Source organism: Cervus elaphus, chromosome 20 (genome assembly GCF_910594005.1).
Source record: "Cervus elaphus chromosome 20, mCerEla1.1, whole genome shotgun sequence".
In the NCBI taxonomy this organism is placed as follows: Eukaryota; Metazoa; Chordata; class Mammalia; order Artiodactyla; family Cervidae; genus Cervus; species Cervus elaphus.
The window spans coordinates 39,430,465-39,452,446 of NC_057834.1; the positions used below are offsets into that span (position 1 = coordinate 39,430,465).

At 44.2% G+C, this 21,982-nt stretch overlaps 1 protein-coding gene and 1 long non-coding RNA gene across 18 annotated transcripts in view; one reads left to right on the forward strand and one right to left on the reverse strand.

Moving 5' to 3' along the window:
• The window catches only part of LOC122676459, a 13,580-nt gene extending 12,337 nt beyond the window's left edge, over positions 1 to 1,243 (reverse strand). For all 5 annotated transcript variants that reach the window (XR_006335586.1, XR_006335587.1, XR_006335585.1 and 2 more), the window contains exons 1-2: positions 781 to 1,243; positions 251 to 387 (exon numbers count right to left, since the gene is read on the reverse strand). This is a non-coding gene — a long non-coding RNA (uncharacterized LOC122676459). The remainder of the gene's footprint in view (positions 1 to 250; positions 388 to 780) is intronic.
• Positions 1 to 21,925, forward strand: part of TPM3 (tropomyosin 3) — a 26,614-nt gene extending 4,689 nt beyond the window's left edge. The window contains exons 1-9 of one of the 13 annotated variants that reach the window (XM_043875694.1): positions 1,250 to 1,481; positions 7,187 to 7,320; positions 8,654 to 8,771; positions 8,857 to 8,927; positions 9,605 to 9,680; positions 10,928 to 10,990; positions 11,182 to 11,251; positions 12,216 to 12,294; positions 20,570 to 21,925. In XM_043875694.1, coding sequence (XP_043731629.1) covers positions 1,350 to 1,481; positions 7,187 to 7,320; positions 8,654 to 8,771; positions 8,857 to 8,927; positions 9,605 to 9,680; positions 10,928 to 10,990; positions 11,182 to 11,251; positions 12,216 to 12,294; positions 20,570 to 20,573 — 747 coding nt within the window. In that variant the 5' untranslated portion in view covers positions 1,250 to 1,349 and the 3' untranslated portion in view covers positions 20,574 to 21,925. Of the gene's footprint in view, positions 1 to 1,249; positions 1,482 to 7,186; positions 7,321 to 8,653; positions 8,772 to 8,856; positions 8,928 to 9,604; positions 9,681 to 10,229; positions 10,306 to 10,927; positions 10,991 to 11,181; positions 11,252 to 12,215; positions 12,299 to 13,023; positions 13,226 to 20,569 lie in introns of those variants that run through there. The other 12 variants (XM_043875691.1, XM_043875693.1, XM_043875687.1 and 9 more) reach the window with 12 other exon arrangements.
• Positions 21,926 to 21,982: the final 57 nt, after the last annotated feature.

Consider the following 21,982-nt stretch of genomic DNA (forward strand, 5'->3'; position numbering starts at 1 on the left):
AATTATTTATTGTCTGAGTTGTTTCTGTTTCCTCTGATTAGTCTAAATGCTCAGTATTTCTAAATGCAGATAGTTGAAGACAGCCTCTGGTGGGAGTGTCTTCAGAACAAGGCATTGAGCGCAGCACCAATGTCTTACTTATCAATCTTCTTGGGGGTCAGGATTCTTAATTTTAAATCCTGGTCGACATCCTAATTCTCTAGAGAAAAAGAGATCTGCAACACAGGAGAGACTTATTATTATTACTTACCGAGAAGGTGGGAGGAATACAAAGAAATAAGAGGGAAGAGAAAAATCCCCCAGGCTCTTCATTACTGTGCTTCTAAAAATCCTGGATGGCAATGTCTGTAGAGGGGGGTTCTAACTGACAAATAGCTCCTGGGGTACCTGGAAGCAGAAGCAGTGTGAAATTGGTGAAAGTTGTAACACAGAGGGAAGGCTGAGATCCATAATACTATACACAGTTTCTCAGATGCTCCTATCAGTGCTGTTGCACAAAGGATCTGGTGACACTAGTCTGTAACAGAGGACTCCTGATAAAATGGAGGCTGAAGACACCTTCCTCACCTACAAAAGGAATTGTAAGTGATGATTAATTACACGGTCCTGAAGCATTCAAGGTTTGGAGAGGCTGGTAAATCACTGATTCTCAAAAGTAACAGGGGAAAAGACCAGTATTCTAAATAGAACACGTTCATAACGTGTCAAACAGAACGAGAATTTTGCCAACCCCCCCATTAATTCCCTTCACTGACTTTCAGGAGATGGGAGAACACCTACCTGAGCTGACTTTGAAAGGAGGCTGGAGAGCAGCACTGTTGAAGAGGAGGCCCAGAAAGTCTAGGCTTTTCTTAGCACCTGGGTTTGGAGCATTTGTGGGGTGGGTGAAATAGAGGCTTGTGGGGTGGTTTAGGTTGTGGAGAGGACACAGGAAGCCAGGAGTGAGGGGTCAACTGCGAGTGCGTAAAGGCCGCGCAAGCCAACCATTGTGGGCGGCCTGCCCAGCTGCTGGACAGGCTTAACCACTACGCGCCTTCTGGTTACCATGGTAGCCCTCCCTCTTCCCAACCCCGCCCTCCTTTGCTGGCCGGAGGGAGAGTCTGGGAAGCGGTCGCCCAGGGGTACGGGGCGAGCCCGCCCCTCGCTTTCGGCCGCGGGCCTCCCTCTAGTGGACTGCCTTCCCGCCTGCCTGGCGGTGGGAGGGCGCGGCGGTCGTAGCGTCACATCCGGGCGGGTGGGTGAGTTCCGGTATTTCAGGGCGGAGCAGGCGGAAGTAGGGGTGAGAAGCGGCTGCAACGCCGAGCGGAGGAGGCAGGAACCCGAAGGCAAGCAGGAGCTGGGTGGGGACCATGGCCGGGATCACCACCATCGAGGCGGTGAAGCGCAAGATCCAGGTTCTGCAGCAGCAGGCCGATGATGCAGAGGAGAGGGCCGAGCGCCTCCAGCGGGAAGTGGAGGGGGAAAGGCGGGCCCGAGAACAGGTACGGCGAGAGCGAGGCGCGGGAGGGAGAGGCAGGAGCCGGAGCAGGTGGGACCCCGAAGTGGGTCTGGATTTGTGCGGTGGAGCACGGTCCTTACGGGGCCAGCATACTCCGAGATGAAGTTGAAGTCCGGAGGATGGGTGGGGCTTAGCTTCACTTGGACCTCAAGTGGGTGAGGGGGACACTGGCTGCTGGAGCAAGCAGACTTGACTTTTGAAGGAATTGAGCCTCACGGGGTCTGAGGCGTGGTTTTCTTCCTCTTTTCTCCCAGCTCATTCATTCAATCCCTTCGAGTCGGGCGCGGTCAGGGGAGGGGCTCAGCGGCCTCTCCCTCCCCCACTTCTCGGTGGGGTGGGGGACTTTGCTCTCGTTTGGGGTTTCCGGCCCAAAGGGTGAGAGTAGGTGGATGCCTCTCTGATCTGGAGGGGAGCAGCGCCGAATTTACAGTGAAAGGGTGGGGGGTGGAGGGTGGGAACAGCCGGAAAGCCCCCGGCCTGGCCTGCTGGCAGCTTTTCCGCTCCCTCCTCCTGCTCAGGAAATGAGGCAGCAGTCGACTGAGGAAGCGGTGCCCTCCCTGGAGGAGGTTGAGGCCACAGCACCGCCTCCCATCCTCCGGTCTGGGGCCCTTTCCTCTTAGGGGGAGCACTGGCAGCTGCTAAACCCACTCTGTCGACGTGAAACTGGAGGGGAGGAGATAGTACCTCACTGCCTCTGTGAGTGCAAATGTAGGAACGAACAAAACCTGCCTAGCTCCCATGACTACCTGGAAGGCGGGAGCTTCTGCCAGATTCAGGCCTTTATTGCTGGAGTGTGAAGAGTGCAAGCTGAACCGTTTAAGAACACTTCTTCCAAGCAGAGCTGATAAGCGAGAGTATGTGGTAGAGAATCTGATGGAGTGCCAGTTTCTGTCAAGGTTTCTGGTTGCCCTAGTCAGTGTGGCTGATGGAGTTTCAAGGGGTCTATTAAGGGATGTTACTACTCTGCTACGTTCCCAAGTACCCACTGTAGTGTCTGGGTTTTTTGTTTTGTTTTGTTTTGTTTTTGCGTTTAATAAATATTTGCTCAACTAAAAGTTGAAACATAATATGCTAATCGATTGAACGGTGATTCTTGAAACTGCTTTCTGTTGAGAAGTGGTGAGCTAGTTTTAGTAAGCCATAGGTTTTGCACGATCTAGGGTGCAGTCTAGTGGGTAGGACTGATTTCCTGAGTCCAGGCTTTGGTTTTGGAGGATCCTGAGACTGGAGGGGAAAGTAACTGTTGCTAAAATTTGAAGACCTAATGAAAGAACTCTTGTGGTTTATTGGTATTCCTTGTTCTCCCCTCCCCTCTTTTGGGCAGTGGCTGAGAATTAATGTTTTGGGGAAATGAGAGAAGCAGCTGCCCTCCAGGTTAATACTTAAAAGATTGTTAGAATAGTCATTTCTTTTTACAACTGGGCATGGAAATGCTGGGAGCTTGGTTTCCTCAGTCACTCATTTCTCAGTGGATTTTCCCTCTGTTCATTATACTCGTAACTTCTTTTTTTTTTCTCGTAACTTCTAATTATCATTCTAGTGAGATGAACTGGCTGGGTGACTCTTTATGACTAGTGACACTTTCTCATCTCCTTTGTTCTGGAGACCAGATCCCCTTAAAGGGGGAGACAGGGTGGCTTTAAGGAACTGGCCTTGTGTTGACCTAGAGCCAGGCTCAGAGTAAGGGCATGCTAGGAATGGTTCTAGGGTAGATGATGTAGTTACCCCCACCCTCAGTAGCCCCCAGGACTTGGTTTCCCCCCTAAGATGTCCTGGACATTCACTGCACTCAGGATTTGGTAATTTTCCTTGCAGGGAAATTTCACTCCTTTTTTTTCCCTAACCTGGGCTGATAGGTGAGAGACAGCAGAGTGAGCAGCTTCAGGTTTTTCTTAAGCTTCTCCCTCACTCAGAGCCTGCAAGATTTGCTTACTGAGCTGAGTGAGATCTAGTGAGGAAGCCCTCACTCAGATGGGGAAGTAGAGTGATGGTTAAATATTTATGAAACCAGTATTTTCTACCCCCCAGCTTGAAAAGTGCCTAATCTTTTGACTTTCTGCTCTAGTGAACTTTGAATTCCTCCTGAGGAAACACCTGTGGGAAGGGAGGGGGGGAGTGCCTGAACTACCTGTTATCCTCCTAGGGCATTCTGGAATGTGGATTTTGTAGGCTCTTCCCGCCTGGAGCTGGAAGCTCTGCCCTCCCTTATGATATTGCATGCCATTAGTGGGATTGTCACACAATTACTTTTCTGGTTGCTTTGTGTTATCATCCAGCCCTCCTTGGGAAGCTGGATGAGTCCAGAGCCCACCGAGTGGTTCTGGAAACCATCTCTCCTGCTCTTGACCTGGAGATGTATCTTTTATAATGTAGTGCCTTGTCAAATCCACTTTCGATTTTGAATCTCCTTTTACTTTTTTGCGAAACTGAAACAGATGGCAACATAATATTTCAGTGCAGTCTTTTCCCTCATCTGTGTGTGTGTGTTGTGGTGGTGGTAAAGATACACAGTGGTAAATGTTTACTATTTTAACCATTTTTAAGTGTACAATTCACCTTATCTGTTTTTAATACTTGTCTCCTAACTTCTGGCATTTCTTGCTCTTTTTTTTCCCCCTGGTCTAAAAAAATTTAGGAATACTATTGAGGGAGTGAGTGGGCTTGGAATAGCAGTTTGATTGTGGCCTTATTCCCAAATTCCTAGTCTGCAGGGAGTGGGTGGTGGTGGTGGTTAGAATGTCTGGCCATTGTGTGGCTCTCTTCTGTTGGTAGGGTCTGGTGGGATAAGCCACTGACTTTATCACCTTTCCTTGGTTTAGGTTGACTTTCCTGTTGATTACCTTTCTTTTTCTTACTTCATACTAAGAGCACATACTCATAGGGGAGAGGCAAATAGCCCTTTGCTCTGAGTGCCTCCGCTTAGTCTCCACCTTTGTTTACTCTGGAACAGATAACTCTGCTCCCTTCCTTCCAACTTGCCTCCCCCTTGATGAAATTTAAAGTCCCCAAGGACACAGTATCTCCCTGGGTAGATACATTTGTGAACACTGTAAACCAGAGCAGTCCTTTACTCACAGGGCTCAAGCCTAACTTTTCCATTACTCTTTTCCTTTGAATTTCATCTCTGGCTTTTGTCTAAAACGAGAAACCCTAGAGTGGCAGAATACCAGATTTAGGCTAATCCCCTTCTGTCCTTGGCCCTGATCTGCCTCTGAACACCAGTCTCCTATCTTTCCTGCCTTAATGGGTTTGGTGCTCTTGGGCAATCTGTTCAGTGTGAAGGATGGTAGCACTTAAACTCATTTCCTAGCTGAAGCTGTTGTCAGCCATCTTCTGAAGTGACTCAGTCGCTGCTTTGTTCTCTCTGGCCTTGAGATCTTTGCTTACTGGGTAGTGGAGAATCCTATTATTACCTGAAGGAAGGACCTCACAGTGTACCTCCAACCTAGGCAGGGGTGAGCGGGCTGAAAGATCAAAACTGTATGCTAAACCTAGGATGATATACAGCATGAAGTTAATGTTTCCCGGGGCCATGTGTCCCATTGTCACCTGCAGAAGTTAGTCCCACTTAATTGACCTGAAAGGGACAGGCATTGTGCATAGGTTCTGGCTGGAAGGAGGAGTCAGGTAGGTGTCTTCCCTTATTCCTTTAAATATTAAACAGATCTTGATTCTGCAAGCTTTTGTTCACTGTAAAGAGAACTGATCCTCTGTAGGAAGAGAAAAAAAGAGAACAGTGACTACCTTGCTCTCCTTCTGCTCCCCACGGGGGTCTCCAAAGCTTTTGCCGTGGGACTCCCACCCTGCATTCTGTTTTTGGTCTGGGCTTGTTCAGTGTACGCATGCTCTGATCAGGGCAGCAAGTCGTGTTTTCTCCTCCTCCCTTTTCAGCCTTGCGAAGAATTCTATTGTAAATGCTGATTTGTGGGAGAAACTGCCCGAGCCAGCTTGTTGTCATGGAAACTCTACACCCCCGCCCCCATAGCCTGTTATCTTTACTTCTTTTGGGTAACTGCTGGTGAGCTGGGTGGGGACTTAGATTTCATGAGCTTCCTTCAAATCTGGGTTCCGTCTTCTTTTTTTTTTTTTAAGTTCTAGGCATCTGAAGGTAGTGGGGTGGGGTAAATGATTGAACTGTCAGTTCTCAGTTCTTCTTTCACAGTTCTTGCCTGATAGCCAGATTCATAACAACCTTGACCGGTTAGCCTTTTTGAACTTGTGAGGTAAAATCTGTGTTGTCCTAGGTTTCCTGAGATAGGACCAGAGAATACTCATCTTTGTGCTATTTTGAATAGAGATGCAAACGGTTTCTTAGTAATTTCAGCTTATGTAGACATGTTGATTTTCTTTTCTTGTAGGGCAGTGGTTATATAGCCCCAGCCCCTGCAGTTCCTTGAATCTCCCATGTTTGTATTTGGAAATTTTTGTGTGCTACATAACCCAGTTCTTAACAGGAGTCTTTTGGGCTATATCCCTTCCCATAGGGGCTGGTGGCCCAGATTATCTCTATAGCTACCCCCGCCCCTGACTGCCAGGAGGAAATCAGGGTAATAGAATTCAGGCACAATCTGGGCTGTAGAAGAGAGATCGTGTTTACCAAGCATTTGGATAAGCATCTGAACTGGGTAGTGTGCAGGGCAGGGTAAATTCTTGTGCAGTTGTGACGGTCAATGTGCTTGCCACCAGCAAAGATGTGGGGAGGGGAAGGGCAATCATAAGAGAGAGGCTTCTTTACCCGCAGAATTCATGCTCATGCGGCTGCCCCCTTCTTTCCTTGCTTCTTATTCCATGGCCCAGGAGGAGGCATGGGATAACTTGGATTCCAACCTGTGCTTTTTACTGTGCGGTGGGAGCCAGGGGGAAGATTGTCATACACTGTAGTGGAGCGTGAGGCTAAGGGAGTGACTTGAGGAACAGAAAGGGTCACAATTCAGAAATTCGGAGGGGTGGTGGAAGGCCTGGAGGGAACATTCTCTTCTGCCCCCAGTTTTTTTGGTAATGCCATCAAAGCAGATAATTTTAGCCCAAAGAAACTCCTTGTAGTCAACTTTTAAAAGGTGGGAGGTGGGGGCCAGTTGAAAGGGTGGAAAGTCGGTATCCCAATATTCCATCCTTTTGTTTTCTGATCTGGAAGGTCCTTCTGGAAAACATTCTCTTGGCTAATCATCCTCTTGTTGGGTGTGTTAGGGTAAGGTTATCAGAGGGTTATCAGAGAGTTAAGCAGCAGATTAACATAATCCAAGATTCCCTCTTTGAGAAACCTTTTTTTATTTTTCCACTTTATGTGACACTTATGGGAAAGCTGCTGCAGAGTAAGACATGTCTCTAAGCCAGAACTCAGGCAGACCCCTTCACTGGCTTACCTTTTCTGACACTAGCGTGTTTAGGAATTTGAACTGAGTCCAGAAAGGGAGTGGTACTAACTGACACTGGGCTGGGCAAGGAACTGGGTTTTGAAACACTTTTCCTGTGGAACATATGGGAATTCATTGATGGGAAAGGAAGGAAAATGCCTGTAATAACACAGAGTGTATAGTCATGTCTGCTTGGTCTTATGTGCATCTGACTTAAGACAAGTTCTACCCTGCTTCCTCATGGTGGTATTCAACCCGTCTTAGTGTCATAGTAAGTTCAGTTTCTTTTCACCATGCCTCTGCTTCCTTTTCCCATTCTTTCACTTAAACACAGGCTGAGGCTGAGGTGGCCTCCTTGAACCGTAGGATCCAGCTGGTTGAAGAGGAGCTGGACCGAGCTCAAGAGCGCCTGGCCACTGCCCTGCAAAAGCTGGAGGAAGCTGAGAAAGCTGCTGATGAGAGCGAGAGGTATGTAGCAGGGCCTGATGAAGTGTGGATTTCAAAAGTTGTTCATAATGGTTCTAATCAAACAGGTTCCTTAAAAACCTATTTTTTTTTTTAAAACAGTGACCTGTCTTTACAGGATCTTCTTTCCTTCTGTCCCTCATATTCTCTACATATGAAAACTGACAGAGTAAGGGTTACCTGGACCCATGACCCTTGTGTAATGGTGTTTCTCTATAAATAAATTCACCTAGTAATAGTATTGCTGTAGTGGCCTCCATTTAGCACCCACTCAAAGCAGTTCTCAAAGTGAGGTTCCAGGCCGGCTGCACCTGGGAATTTGGGAGAAAGTCCCATCAGCAGCCTCTGCCACTCATCAGTGGATCAGAGGTGGAGCCCAGCAATCACTGATTTAATAAGCTCTCTTGTCCCTGACTGCACTGTTAGAATCATGGGAGTGCATGGTAGGGATCTTTGGGGGGTTTAAAAAATACGTCAGAATGCCTGGGTCCCATCCCAAATCAGTTAGAACCCATTGTGAAAGGGGCCTGGTCATTTTTAAAGGGGCCTGGCTATTTTTAAAGCTCTCCAGTAAATTTTTGGGGGAGTACTGCATGGCCTCGCTTGCAGGATCTCAGTTCCCCAACCAGGAATTAAACCCAGGACCCGGCAATGAAAGCCCAGACCTCTAACCACTGGGCAACCAGAGAACTCCCCCCTCCATCAATGATTCTAATGTGTGCCCAGGGTTAGAATCACAGTCCTTGAACCAGCTCATCTTTGTTGAAAATAGCCAATTGGCTTCTTGCCACATGTGACCTAAAATAAGAACAAAAGTGTGTGATGACTTGCACAAACTAAGACTTTTCAGAATTTAAAAAATTCCTTGTTGGGAGTACATTAACACAGTGCAGCCGTGAACATAAATAAGACAGCTATGTGTATACTATTATAGAATAGTGGCCAAATTATAGAAAGTGGGGAAAACAAATTGCAGAGCAGTGTAGTATGGTTCTTTTGGGGCGTGGGGAAAGGTGATGAGATTTTTGGTATATAAAACATTTCTGGAAGGATTATCACATTTGATGAGCAGGACTAGAATTAGGGAGACTTTTTGCATTAGACCTTTAGACTGTTCATTTAAATGTTTGATTTTTTAATAAGGATGTATTTATAAGAAAAGATTTTAAGCAGAATAATTCAACTAAGGTGAGAAGGTGCTATGAAAATTCTTTTTGAGCAACACAAGCAGGGAGGCATGGGCTTTACATGGTGCAGTCCCGGGTCCCTTAGAGTTGAGCTGATGACAGACTCCCCAAGCTGTCGGTGCTGCATTTGTCCATGTTGTTTCTGGCAGAGGTATGAAGGTTATTGAAAACCGAGCCTTAAAAGATGAAGAAAAAATGGAACTCCAGGAAATCCAACTCAAAGAAGCTAAGCACATTGCAGAAGAGGCAGACAGGAAGTATGAAGAGGTATGGCACTCTTAGCTCGCCCCTCTCTCTTCAGTGGTATTGGCCCCTTTGCTTCACTGAACTGTACCCTTGTCTTTTCCCGTAGGTGGCTCGTAAGTTGGTGATTATTGAGGGAGACTTGGAACGCACAGAGGAGCGGGCCGAGCTGGCAGAGTCGTGAGTATCTTGCCCCCCAAATCTTGCTGTACCATTCTGTTCCTTTCCTTTTGGCTTGGGCACTAATGTGAATAAACTAGCATTTCTTCAACCTTGTTAAACAGGACCTAGAGAGTGGGAGTCATTTAGAGTGCTTTTTTTCTTTTAGCCCTAAGAATGGCTTTGGGCTTTCTTAACTGTCTTAACTCACACCATGTGACAAATGAGACTTCCTGATTTTTTGTTGGGAGGGTTTATAAATTGAGGGGAAGATGAAATCTTAAAAAAAAAAAAATGGTGAACTGTTGGCCGGCAGGCCTACTGGGTCCTTCAAACTGGGTTCTGCTTCTCCTTGAGGCGTTGAAGTGGCTGTGCTGACTTAAGATCTGTCTCTGTTCTTACTACTTCTCTAAGCTGCTGGGGAACTTTTGGGCAAAGGCAGACAAGACCTGTTCCCCTGATGGCACCTTCTTGGCCTTGTTTAACAAAGTCCATGCTGATACAGATTTATTTGTGCTTCCCTTGCATTTCCCTCTCCTAGACATGACATATCATGACCATGGTGATGTTTTTCTTTCCATTTTTTTTTTAATTTATTTTTTTCCCATTTTGCTGCTTGTTTCCTTGCTGTGTTCCTTTTTGACCTTTCTCCCTCCCCACCACCTGGCTTGTGCGATCCCTGTGACTATCACTAACAGCCGTTGCCGAGAGATGGATGAGCAAATCAGACTGATGGACCAGAACCTGAAGTGTCTGAGTGCTGCTGAAGAAAAGGTACTAACCATTAAACCCACGGAGAGGTTCTGTGTATGGTGTGATTTTGTTCGGTTTTGTTTTTGTTCTGTTTTGCAGCTGCCTCCCCTCCACTGGTTGGTTTGTTGAGTGCTTTCCCATCTCTTCATGGAATGCTCCATTCCTCTCCACTTACTTGGCATCTCTCATCTCTCCTTTCTAATTACTTCACTGCCTCTCCACAGGGTCTCGCCTTCCCTTGGGTGATGTGGGGGACTCTGGGTTGGGCATCCGTCCCCACTTCCACCCCAGGTAGCTGTTACGATTTGTTCCTGGTAGTGATCTCTCAGGTGTTTTCTTTACCAGTGTCCGAACCCTCTGAGTCCCAGCCCAGGAGGTCCAGCTCCTGATGTGTTCTCTGGTGGTGGGAGGAGGGTTGATGCTTGCTTAGGTTACCTGGGAACTTCTCTTTTCCCCGTATGCCTTCCAACTCTCTCTACATATAGGTTCAATTCATGTCTGTGTGTCTCTCTCCCTTTTTTTATTCTCTTCTTCCCCTTTCCTCTCCTGCGGTATTTAAAATATTCACAGTAAGTGTTCTGAGCTGGAGGAGGAGCTGAAGAATGTCACCAACAACCTCAAGTCTCTTGAGGCTCAGGCGGAGAAGGTAGGGGCTGGTTTGTAAAAGTGACAGGCTTTGGGGCCTGGGCCCAGCCCTGCCCTTGATGAAAAATGGGAGAAACTCATTCCCTATATAATCCAGTGAGAGGTATCCACCTATTCTCTCCAGATTCGGGTTTAATGCCAATTCCCGTGCACTTTGACTGCTGTAGTTAAAGTGACTTCTTGGTCTCACGTCCCCCGGGGCACCTTCTCCTCAGGCTGATACTGCCGTGCTGGCGTTTGGGGGCAACAAGTAGGATCAGATCTGAAACCTAGTGGGCATAAAGAAAGATGGCTTGTCTTCAGCTTCTTGTGGGACTGTTTCAGCCACATGGCCTCCAGGTGTCGTCACATTTACTCATTAACCTGGAGGCAGGAAGAATGCCTTCCTGTGTTGATCAAAGCCTAGGTCCATTTTAAAAATAATGGTCCTGGTGGAGCCTGAGGTTATCATGGCTCCAAGGACACTTGTGGGTTTTAAGGACTGTTCTGAAACAGCCTTGTTCTTTCTCATGGATCATCCAACACATTCAATCCAAGAGGATGTTGAATGTAAATGTCGGGAGCGGGGTGTCATCTGTGTAAGCAATATCTATCCTGAGATGTTTATTCTACTTCTCTTACAGTACTCTCAAAAAGAAGACAAATATGAGGAAGAGATAAAGATTCTTACCGATAAACTCAAGGAGGTGAGCTGGGGGGATTATATATGAGGAGGGGGGCCCCAAGACATTGAGAGGCATATAAGGCATTGTGTTGACTTAGACTAGCTGGCTTTGGTTCTGAAAATTATAGAAGCAGAAGGTGGAAAAGATAGAGGCCTTTCTCGAACTGTCTTATTTATTTATCTCTGATTCTGACTCATTTCATGTTCCCCCAGGCAGAGACACGTGCTGAGTTTGCTGAGAGATCGGTAGCCAAGCTGGAAAAGACAATTGATGATTTGGAAGGTATGGAGCCTGGTGAGGGATTAAAATTAATAGAGAGGAAGACCTTGCCCTTTGATGCTCTTCCCCTCAACACCAGAAGGATTTGGTAGTGACCTGGCGTGCATCCTATGCCCTGTCTGCCACAGCCAGGTGAAATGGGTCAAATCTTGGAGCTGGATTTTTATACTTCATCTTTTCCTTTAATAAGACTTAACCTAATATTCTGGAATTTGTATCCTCCCCTTGGAGGAGATTGGTCATGGCATGTATCCTCATGTCACCCCATGGCTACTTTGGGCAATCTTGCTCACCACTCGAGTTGTGGGGGGAACCTCACCAAGGGAAGCAGTGGTGGAATGGCCACTTCTCAGAGCTGACCAATGCCAGGGGCTTTCTGAATGCTTCCTGCCCCTGGAATTTGGCAGCTGCATCCACCCTAACAAGGAAAAGTTTGTACTTTGCTCTGAGAAGTCTGAAATATGCTGCTTTGGTACACTCTGGGTAGCAGAATATTCTTTGGGAGAGTTTGGGGCAGGCAACCTGTAGAGCAAAGGGGCCAAGAATATTGGTCATGCTTGGTAGGTCTGAATATTAAGTGTCTTGAGTATTAATGTATATTTTCTCCTTTTTCTATTTTTGTTAAATTCAGCAATATCACTACTAGGAATTAGGTTCGCTGGGTGGGAGCGGTATCCTCTTGAGTGCCTTTGGTAATTGGAATTTCTAGTCACGACTATGCCCAGGTTCTCAACCTTTGCTGCAATTGATTAGAGGTATCAGAGGGATCAAGAAGTCTGGTTGGTCTTGGGGACAGTGGATCTGAAAATGGCCAGTCATGGCTACCAGGATAGATATTCTCCTAACGGTGGGATTAGACCCGTGGTCATGCTTTCCCTCATTTCTAACGATTCCCTCTCTTCATCTGCTTCTGATACCTTTTACTGTGTGTCCTCATTCCTCCCCTGTGGTTCCTGTGCCTGTCCAGATGAGCTCTATGCCCAGAAACTGAAGTACAAGGCCATTAGCGAGGAGCTGGACCACGCCCTCAATGACATGACCTCTATGTAACTATCTGACAGCAGAGTGGGGCTGGGACCTTGGCTTGGGGGCGGGTGGGGGTACAGACTGTGCGTAGTGTGCTCTGCTTTTGTCTTCTGGAAACTAGAATCTCCACTCTTATCTTTAAAACATTGGTGCTGGTTACTTGTTGGCAAAAGCTGTGGAGGCATGTAATCCTGGATCAGTGGTAGAACCCTGATCTATGTGTAATTTTTGCACTTTTTATTCACAGTCCTTTCATTATGACACTGGGATTTTCCCGTTTGGTTCTTAAGTTTAGTCTCAGAAGAGTTACTGCTTAAGATAATCATGTTGTCATACAATTAAAGAACTAGGGCCCAGAGAGCCAGTGACTTGGGCCATAGCACCCAGACTTCCCTGGTGTGTATGGTTTGTACCCTGATACTGAAGTTCAGGTGAAACACCCATGATTGGAAATCCCAAATTTACCTAAAAGGCTGAGCCAAGTCCCAGAGCAAGCCAGGTAGTAAAAAGCACCAAAAAGAGTTGTGGGGGCCTTCATCTGTTTGCTGTGGATCCCTGATCCTTGACGCTAATCTGCCTTTTCCCCACTAACCCTGAAAAGAAGCCAAATGACTCAGGCTGCAGTGTCTGGCTATCTTTTACCATTCTTACCGCCACCTCTTCCTTTTTCTCCTCTTCCTTTCTCCCAAATTGCTGTCTAGATTGATGCTTGTCCTTCTCACCTAGAGTCTCCTTACTTTTTCACACAGATAATTATCACCGTTTCTGCTCTGTTCTGGATCTACCCCCTTTCCTCGGGGAACCCAACGCCCCACTCTCGCTCTGGATTCCATTTGGGTCAGCCTGGCTGATCCCCAAGGCATTAAGATGGGCGGGGGGGAGGTGGCCACAAAACAACTTATGTATTCTCTTCCACCCCTCACCCCAAATTAAAATGTTAAGCTGCCGGAAGCCTCATGCCACCCTGCATTTGTGTCATTGACAAAGCTGCTGCTGTCCGTAAAAAGGAGCCTTGGGGGTGTGATGTGGGGCGCAGCTATTGTAGGCTCTCCCTTCTCTGACTTATATAATCAAAGCCACTTTTGTGTGTGTCTATTTTTTCTTGACATTTAAATTCAACTGATCTATCAGAGTGGTGGACTAGGAGAGGAGAGGTTCCTTAGAATAGGAGCTCTAGTTTGACACTCAAGCTGAGTGAAATTATCCAAGTCCTTTACTTCCAGGTTCTTAAGTCATCCTATCTGGAATGTTTGTCTTCTCCTTAGGTTCTTCTTTTAGAGACCACTGAAGTACCTCTCAATATATCCTCTCTACCCTTTTACCAGTGGTTCATACTCAGAATACATGGTGGACCCAAATATGTGATTGCTGAAATTGACTAAGTATATTGCCACAAGTCAGAGAAAGTACATAATAGGTAGAATTTCCAGCAGTTATAAACCTTTCTTACATATTTGAGGCTCATTACTATTTGCCTGCTAGTATATGCTAGTGGAATATAAGTGATAAATGATTGTTACTGGAAAAATGAAAACAGTCATGCATATTTCAAATGTTATACACAGGTACCACGTTTTTTAGTACATGCATAAATATGGTAAATTGCTTCTAGTAGGATTGTTCCTAAGTTCATGTTGTGGAATTAAATATCAACCTTCCGGAAATTCCTTTGCTGATTTACATAGCAGAGATAGTTTAATCTGGGTAGTATAATCATTGATTATACCATCTAAGCACCTAAGTGTAATCCACTTAGTACTTCAGTTTCTCAGCACAGTATATATTTAAAATTTGGCTTTCTTTTAAACAGATACGGCCAGGTATAGAGGTTTTTCTCTAATTTAAAACTTTAGGTCCCATTAAATTCAGTTTTCTTTCTGTCTATACCATTTCTTTTTGCCATACAGCCTTTGTGATTAAGGTACAGGTTGTTACTAGTTTGGGCACAGGGTAGTAAGATGGAGGCATCTTCCTTACTCTCAGGTTGCTCAGAATCTAGTAGGACAGAAAACATGTATAAAACTAAAGATGATGTGTGATGAGTACCCCAAATAATCAAGTACCCTCAGAGGGAGGAAGAGGTTGATTGCAGTGTTGATGATAAGAGAAGTGTCATGATAGGAGGCACATACAAGTTACTTAATAAACATGTTGAAACTTCCCTCTTCATTTTTATTGGATTCCAAAAGATTGGATTTTTGACAGTCTGGTTGAAGGAAAGTGGATCTTGAGCATTTTCATCAAAGAGAAGCAAAAGAACAAAGGCATAGAATTGGGAAGGACACCACAGGTTTAAGCATCCATTTAGATAAAGTAGGGAACAGGTTTGTGCTGTAATCAGGCTGGAGAGTTTTAATTTTGTTTTGTAGGTGATGGGGGTACCACTAGAGATTTTGAACAGGATGTGTTCTTAGTAGAAGAGTTAATTTGGCAACTAAGTTAAGAACATATTGGAAAGGGAGCAGATTATCAAAGTGATCCATTAAGGCAATGTTTCCCGGATTTCATTCATTTGCATATCAGTTTTGACTGCTTTTTCCATATTTACATGCAGCCTACACTATTTTCTTTTAATTTGCTCATTTTAAAATTTCTTAGGCTAAAAAAAAAAATTTCTTACACTACACAATTCTAACTTGAAATCAAAAGTTTTGACATGTGCTAGTGTTTTTTTCTTAATGAACATTAAAATCATGTAGCTAAGTTCACAAAAGTATGCTGTCTGCAATCTTCTCACACATCACTAACAGTGACTGTACCACAGTTTAGGAAATACTGGGATAGGTTATTGCAGTTTCCCAGGGAGAAAAATCTGACCTAGATAGTGGTATTAGGGGATAGTGCTGACCATGGGCATTATGACGGGTGGTCACTAAATGCAAGAAGGAAGCATCAAGGATGACTGGTTCTGAACCTAGGAAAATGGTGGTATTAAAGGTGTAGGGAGGTCATATGATCCTGGTTTGGGAAGGCAAGGGAAAAAGTCTGTAAAACTAGCTGGTATCCAAGATGAAAACAAATCCTAGCACTTGAGGGGGAGAGTTTGATACAAGAGAGATTTAGGAGTCTGTGAGGTTGGCAGGCAGTTTAGGCCATGGAAGTAAATTCGAATCCTAAAGACAATTGCAAATGTAAAACGAAAAACTAAGCAGAGGAAAATCTGTGTAGAGGTGGAAGCCAAATGGCACTGGTTGGAGGGATAGAAGAAATGAGTAGCTTTTTAAAAAATTTAAGTCACTGGGTGATTTCCAGTGACTCTTAACTTTTAACAGATAGAGAAGGATGATAATTGAAAATTATGAAAACATAATTATTGATGCTTTATTAATCTGAGGGTATATTTTGAGCATTAAGGACAAGGAGAGGAGCCATACTTCAAGGAGCAGAAGCAAATTGATGGAAAGGAAAAAAGAGGCATGAAGTATAGTGTAGAACAAAGATGTCTGTCTGAACCTTTGACAGTGATTTCCAGTATTGCAACCACCAGCCACATGGGGCTGTTGAATACTCAGTGTGGCTAGTGTGACCCAGGAACTAAATTCTTATTCTGCTTTTAGTTCTGAATTTAATTAACCACATGTGGCTAGTGGCTGCCATGTTCATTGTATAGTATAGTTCAGGCTGTTTTAGTATGTGGGCAGAAGGAATTGACTTTGGCACGGAGGAAGGCTTCTAACAAAGAAAAGAACTAAGAATGGAGAAAGATTAGAAGAGTGAGGTGTAGAAACCATCTTATGTTACTTGAGCCAAGACTTGCTATAGGAATAGGGTGAAGCATCAGGGTGAAGTGCTTCATCCCTTAACTTTCCTCATCTTAATTTCTAAGGAAAAAACCACAGGCTGATGTGTTGGGATCCATTCTTCCCTTCCTCGTTACCATTGTTGGGACAAGGAATGAAACAAAATGTGACTGGATCCCAAGTTACCTGACAGGTGGAACTGACCTGTTACGTTAGGCAGCCTTGTCTTAGCCACACCCAGATTCTTCCATTCTCATGATACTGGTTGAATATTCCTTAGCCTTAACATGAGGGAGGAGTTTAAAAAAAAAAAAAATCTGTTCTACATCATTCCTTGAATGTGAGTCTTTAACACTGATAGAGTTCCCCTTATTCCAGGCACTCCCATCCTTTTCCTGTTACAGAATGAAATTGACCTGATTCAAACTAGTGAAGCCTAAGAATGTGTAGCATCCGTGGGATTATTCCCTGAAAGGAAAATCAGACCAAATGGGGATCCTCTGACTTGCTTTTTGTTTGTTCGTTTTATTTGCTCTTACAAGGAACCAAGAAATTTAATGAACTAGTATCTGGTTCTGAAATTTTAGTTAATAGAAATAACAGAGTTAGAAACCTTACTTATTACAAAGTTCAAGGTGAGAAAATAATCACATTTATCTTTCTGACCTTATGCAATTCTAAAGGAACTAGAAGTTCCAGGATTTAATCAGGCAATAAAATGCTCCCACTTCTTCTCTGCCTCTTTATTTCTTCCCTAAGTGGAACAAAACTCTCCCTGACCAGACTTTTTAGAGTTAGGATCCTAATAACATCTATCTTTACTAAGATTGTGGGAGTCACACTAAGACTAACTTAGATATAGATGTTATGGAACAGCCAGGTTGCAAATGGTCTCTGGATGTAATATAACACCAAAAAGTGCAAGGAATGAGATTTCAACACAATTTGAACCCCTACTGTTTGTCAGGATTGCCCCAGTGAATAAGACAGGTCCAATCCCAGACCTGATGGACTAGTGTAGACTAGTACAGTGTTTCTCAATGGTGGACTTTAGCCCTTTAGGTCAGGATAATTCTGGGATGTACAGAACAATCCTGTTTATTGCTGTCCCCTGCCCAATATGTCAGACCCTCCAGTTATGGTGACAAAGCCTGCTGTCACACATTTCTCAGTTCCCCTCTAGGGGGAGGGGAGGGAGAGTATTCCTCCTATTGTGACACTGGTTTAGTAGGAAGTGCAGTTTTTAAAATTCTCTTCCAATTCTGCCCCTTAAGAAACTCTTGTTTTTTGGTTATTCCCCCCAGGATCTTTTTATACATGTATGTTTTCTGTTTTGGATAGTGTACACAAAGTGACAAGTATTATTGGGAACACACTAGTCCCCAGCTTCTGGGTAGAACTGGGAAAACTTCAGTCCAGGAGGCAAGGTAACTGAGCAATGCCCACAGTGAGCCCACAGATGGAAGACAGAGAAGTCTTTTTCATATTGAGGTTCTGAGACCATTTTGAAACAGACTGTAAAACATAGGAAAAAACTTGTTTATGAACACCGGAGGCTGACATTAGGAGTAGACTAGGAAGACCTATCCCTCAATTTCCATTACCCTTGTGTTAGTCACATGAGTTTGAACTCACTGTCGCCCCTTTTTTATTTATTAAAAAAATTTTTCTTGTGATGAGAACTTCTAGGATGACTTTTGAAAAACACCTTTCATATATAAAACATATAGAGCAGTACTGACTATATTATATTGTATATTACATCTCTAATACTTATTTATTTTATAACTGGAAGTTTATACCTTTTGACTACCTTCATCCAATACCCCCATACACACACTCTCCCTCTCTGGTAACCACAAATTTGATCTCTTTTTCTGTGAGATTGTTGAAGTGTAATTGACTTATAACACTATGTTTATATTAGTTACTGATGCACAGCATAGTGATTTGATATTTCTATACCTTACAAGACGATCACCACTCTCTACTTCTTTAAGATGTGCTCCAAGTGGAAAATCCAGATAAAACCAGGGGATTTGAGCACTTAATTACTTGTATCAGGAACACTTTTAGTTAAGAAACATCTTAATAGCAGCTTAAATAAATACGGGGTTATTTTTCTCTCATAATAAAAAGTCTTGATTTGAGCAGCTTTGGCTTGATGTAGTTGGGGTTTCTGTGATTCTTATGGCCCTTTTTTTTTAGTTGAAATTTGCAACTCGAGTCATCATATCCATGTTCAAAGCAAGAAAGAAGGCTAGTTTTTCCAGAAGCCCCCAGACACACTACCTCCTACATCACTAGCCAGAACTGGATCACATGATCACCCTAAGCTGCTAGTGAGGCTGGAGAAACAGGATAGTCTTGATTGGCTTGCATTAGCAATCCACCTTCCCTGGGGCTGGCGACTGTGGCCGCTAACAGGTTTGGTGAAGTTGGGTTTTGATTGGATGTGCCACTGTGATAGGTCTTTCTCTCAACACCTACCACAAAAAGCATTAGAAAGTATAGGGTTGAGTGAGTATGGGCTATGTATCCCAGTCTTCTGTTCATAATGCTGTATTGAATGCTTTTACAGAAAAATATTCAACTGTTCACATCGGTTCCTTACAAACGCTCATTTTTGTAAATGTATTTCTTATAAGCCAACTGTATTCCTTCTTTTGCTGTGCTTCACTTGTCTCAGTTTCTTAACCCAGGGAATAAATACTATGAAGGAGATATTTTTCTCCCTCAAAATGTCATCCTTTCACCTTGTTAGCCTGCATTTTTTATTTTATTCCTCTGTTGGTCTTTTCACCAACTGACTGAATCCTCCTTGCATCCATCCAGCCTTACAGATGCATGTTATATATACCAGGTAGTTGACAGTCTCAAGATTTACTCTGGTACTCGACTAACTTTCCCTTTTTCTCTTTCTCCTCCTCTTTTTCCTCTCCTTCTCTTGTTTTTCTCCTCTCCATTGCTGCTGCAGAGCGTCTCTACAGCCAACTTGAGCGAAACCGCCTGCTTTCTAATGAGCTGAAGCTAACGCTGCATGATCTATGTGACTGATGGGCAGGGCTCACTGATGCCCATAAAACCGAGCTTACGGCTCACACCACTGACCTGGACCCCAGCAAAAAGCTGATTGTCTTTTTTAAAGTTATTATTTTGCCCTAAGCAAATTGCTTTTTAATTGAACCAGTTAGAATAGTGTTGTCTTCCTCACTGCACTGTAAAGTGGGAACAGTTAAAATTAATACTGCCTTTCTACTCTTTTCAAGAAATTGTGGGTGATGAAGGGAGGGACCTGAGAGATTATAATGAGGAAATCTGGGAGAGTTTTCTGTTTTCCACCCTTATTTGCTGCTCTTTCACTTGTGCACTGACTGTAGGATATGTTCCCTTGCATGAATGTTTTCTAACAATAAAAGGACTGACTTGACAAGATGTTGTAACTGCTTCATCTGCAGGCCCGGGGATGGGCCCTTCTGACTGGGTAGAAAAAAAGACAAGGGAAAGAAAAGGTTGTGGGATATGAATAGGTCAGTGTTGCCATTCACTTCCTTGAGTTGAAGAGCATTTTCCCCACCTCCCTAGAGCAGAGAGTGGTTTGCTTGCTGGGCAGCTTTGATTTTCCTTGATGTTCAGCTGCTAGTTTTCTTTGTGACGTTTTCCCCATTTTTCTTCTTGCTTCGTTTTCCTGGTATAATGTTTAATTGTAAGTAACTATATCACAGGCTAGTTCCTGAAGAATAACTCTGCGAAAGTCTCAACTGAGGTTTTGCTTACAAGGATATGTTTTGCAGTATTCTTCTTTTTTTTTTTTTTTAATTTGGGTGCATCAAATCTTAGTTGTGGCATGTGGAATCTTCAACCTTAATTGCAGCATGCAGGATTTAGTTCCCTGACCAGGAAGCAAACCTGGGCTCCCTTCCCTGCACTGGGAGCTCAGAGTCTTAGCCACTAGACCACCAGGGAAGTCCCTGTTTTGTTGTATTCATGACTTTGTTTTCTTTCTAGATTCTCTGACTTAGCTATGGGGGTTCTTTAATTTATCCCACTAGTCATTCCTCTCCTCTCTACTTGTTGAGGAAAACCTGTAGTGCACGAGGATCCTCTTGTACTCAAATTTTCAAGTTGAGATTCTGCTGTTTCTACTGGTAGAAACATGCCCATCCTTGTTCTCAATATGTTAGACTCCAGCAGGCTATTTGAAGTAGGTGTTATCCTGTGGGCAAAGACTTAGAAGAGTGGATGGCTGATGCTTAACTTAAGGCCACCTCCTTCAGTGACTGAAAACTGAAAGCCTTGCTTGGGGTGTGGGGAGGAGAGGAAATGACTGATAAGGTCCCCAGCTCCCTCCCCTAAAAGTCCAGCAACACCTGTAACTTCCGTAGGCAAGTCTGAGGCCCTGAAAAACCAAGTGATGCAATAACTCACTTCTGTGGCTGAGAGGGCAGCTGCTTTATTAGTCTGCAGCTTCCCTGCAACAGGAGCAATTCTCAGAATGGGTAGACCTTGAAATTTACTTCTAGTTTTTATAACATCTCTCCTTTACCCCCATTAGATAAACTGAAATGCACCAAAGAGGAGCACCTCTGTACACAAAGGATGCTGGACCAGACTCTGCTTGACCTGAATGAGATGTAGAACACCCCAGTCCCGCCCTGCCGCTGCTCCTCCCTCTCACCCCGACTCCGCTGAGGCCAGCCTGCCCGAAGCTGACCTTTAAACTGAGGGCTGATCTTTAACTGGAAGGCTGCTTTCTCCTTTCGCCACCTCTCCCACCCCCTTACTCCTGTGTCCTTTTCGCCAAACTGTCTCTGCCTCTCCCCAGAGATTCCAGTTGGGCTAGAGGCTGAGCACCTTTGGGAACAACGTTTAAGGGAATGTGAGCACAATGCAAAGTGTCTTTAAAAGCATGTTGTGATGTACACATTTTGTAATTACCTTTTTTGTTGTTGATGTAACAACCATTTGTAAAAAACATTCCAAATAATTCCATAGTTCTGAAGCAGCAGTCTAATCCCTTTCTCACTTTTGGAAGGTAACGTTTCAGCTTAATGCATATTGCCTTCTCCAGAGAGAAAGGGAAAAGGTTTGGGCCTGCCTTACTGAGAGCCTAGCAGCCCAGAGAAAGGCTCCATTTGGGGAAACCTCATTGCTCTGTAAAAAGTACCCGCCAAACCAGAAAGATGATTCCAGGAGGAGTTAGCCAAAAAAAAAAAAAAAAAGTGCTGTTCAGGTTTTCAGCTTTACGGTATCTTTGGACAACTTTTTTTTTTCTTTTTTCATCAGAAGTGACCAAACAATTAAGATGGTGAAACCTCTGAGACCAAATCCTTGTCCCAGCTCTACCCTGTTCCCAACTGCTCACAGAATGGATCACGTGCCCTTTATGTTGAAGTGACCACTTAATTGCTCTCCTGCCTCCTTGAAAGGAAAGAAAATGATGTTTTGCCACTGATTTAGCCATATGAAATTCATCTCATCACCCTTTTCTGGGTCTGAAGCTGCTGTCTCCAAAAGTGCCATCTCATTGTGCTTTGTATCGGTTAGTGCTGGAGAAATCTTGAAAAGCTTATGTACAAAACTTTTTAAATTTTATATTATTTTGGAACTTTGCTTCTTTGGGGTTGAGGCACACTGGTCACCCCTCTGCCTGTGAGAGCTCTCTACAGTCTGTGGGCTAGCAGTGTGCTGATCTTTTGAAGTTTCTTTCCCTACCCAATCCCCCTTTTTTGATGAGGTTTCAGTGAGGTCTGTTAGGTGTGCATCCTGCAGCTTAATTGGCTTAAAATGTTCTCTCCTTTGGTGTGGTCTCTTTGCAGACCAACTGGGAGAAAAAAAAACCAATAGTGTAACTGTTTTGATACTGAAAATTGATAAATGTCTTTTTGAAATAAAGAACCAGTCCCTCCAACCATCAGAAGTACTTGCTTTTATTTCCCATTCCAAATGGGCTTTCTCCACAGGAGCT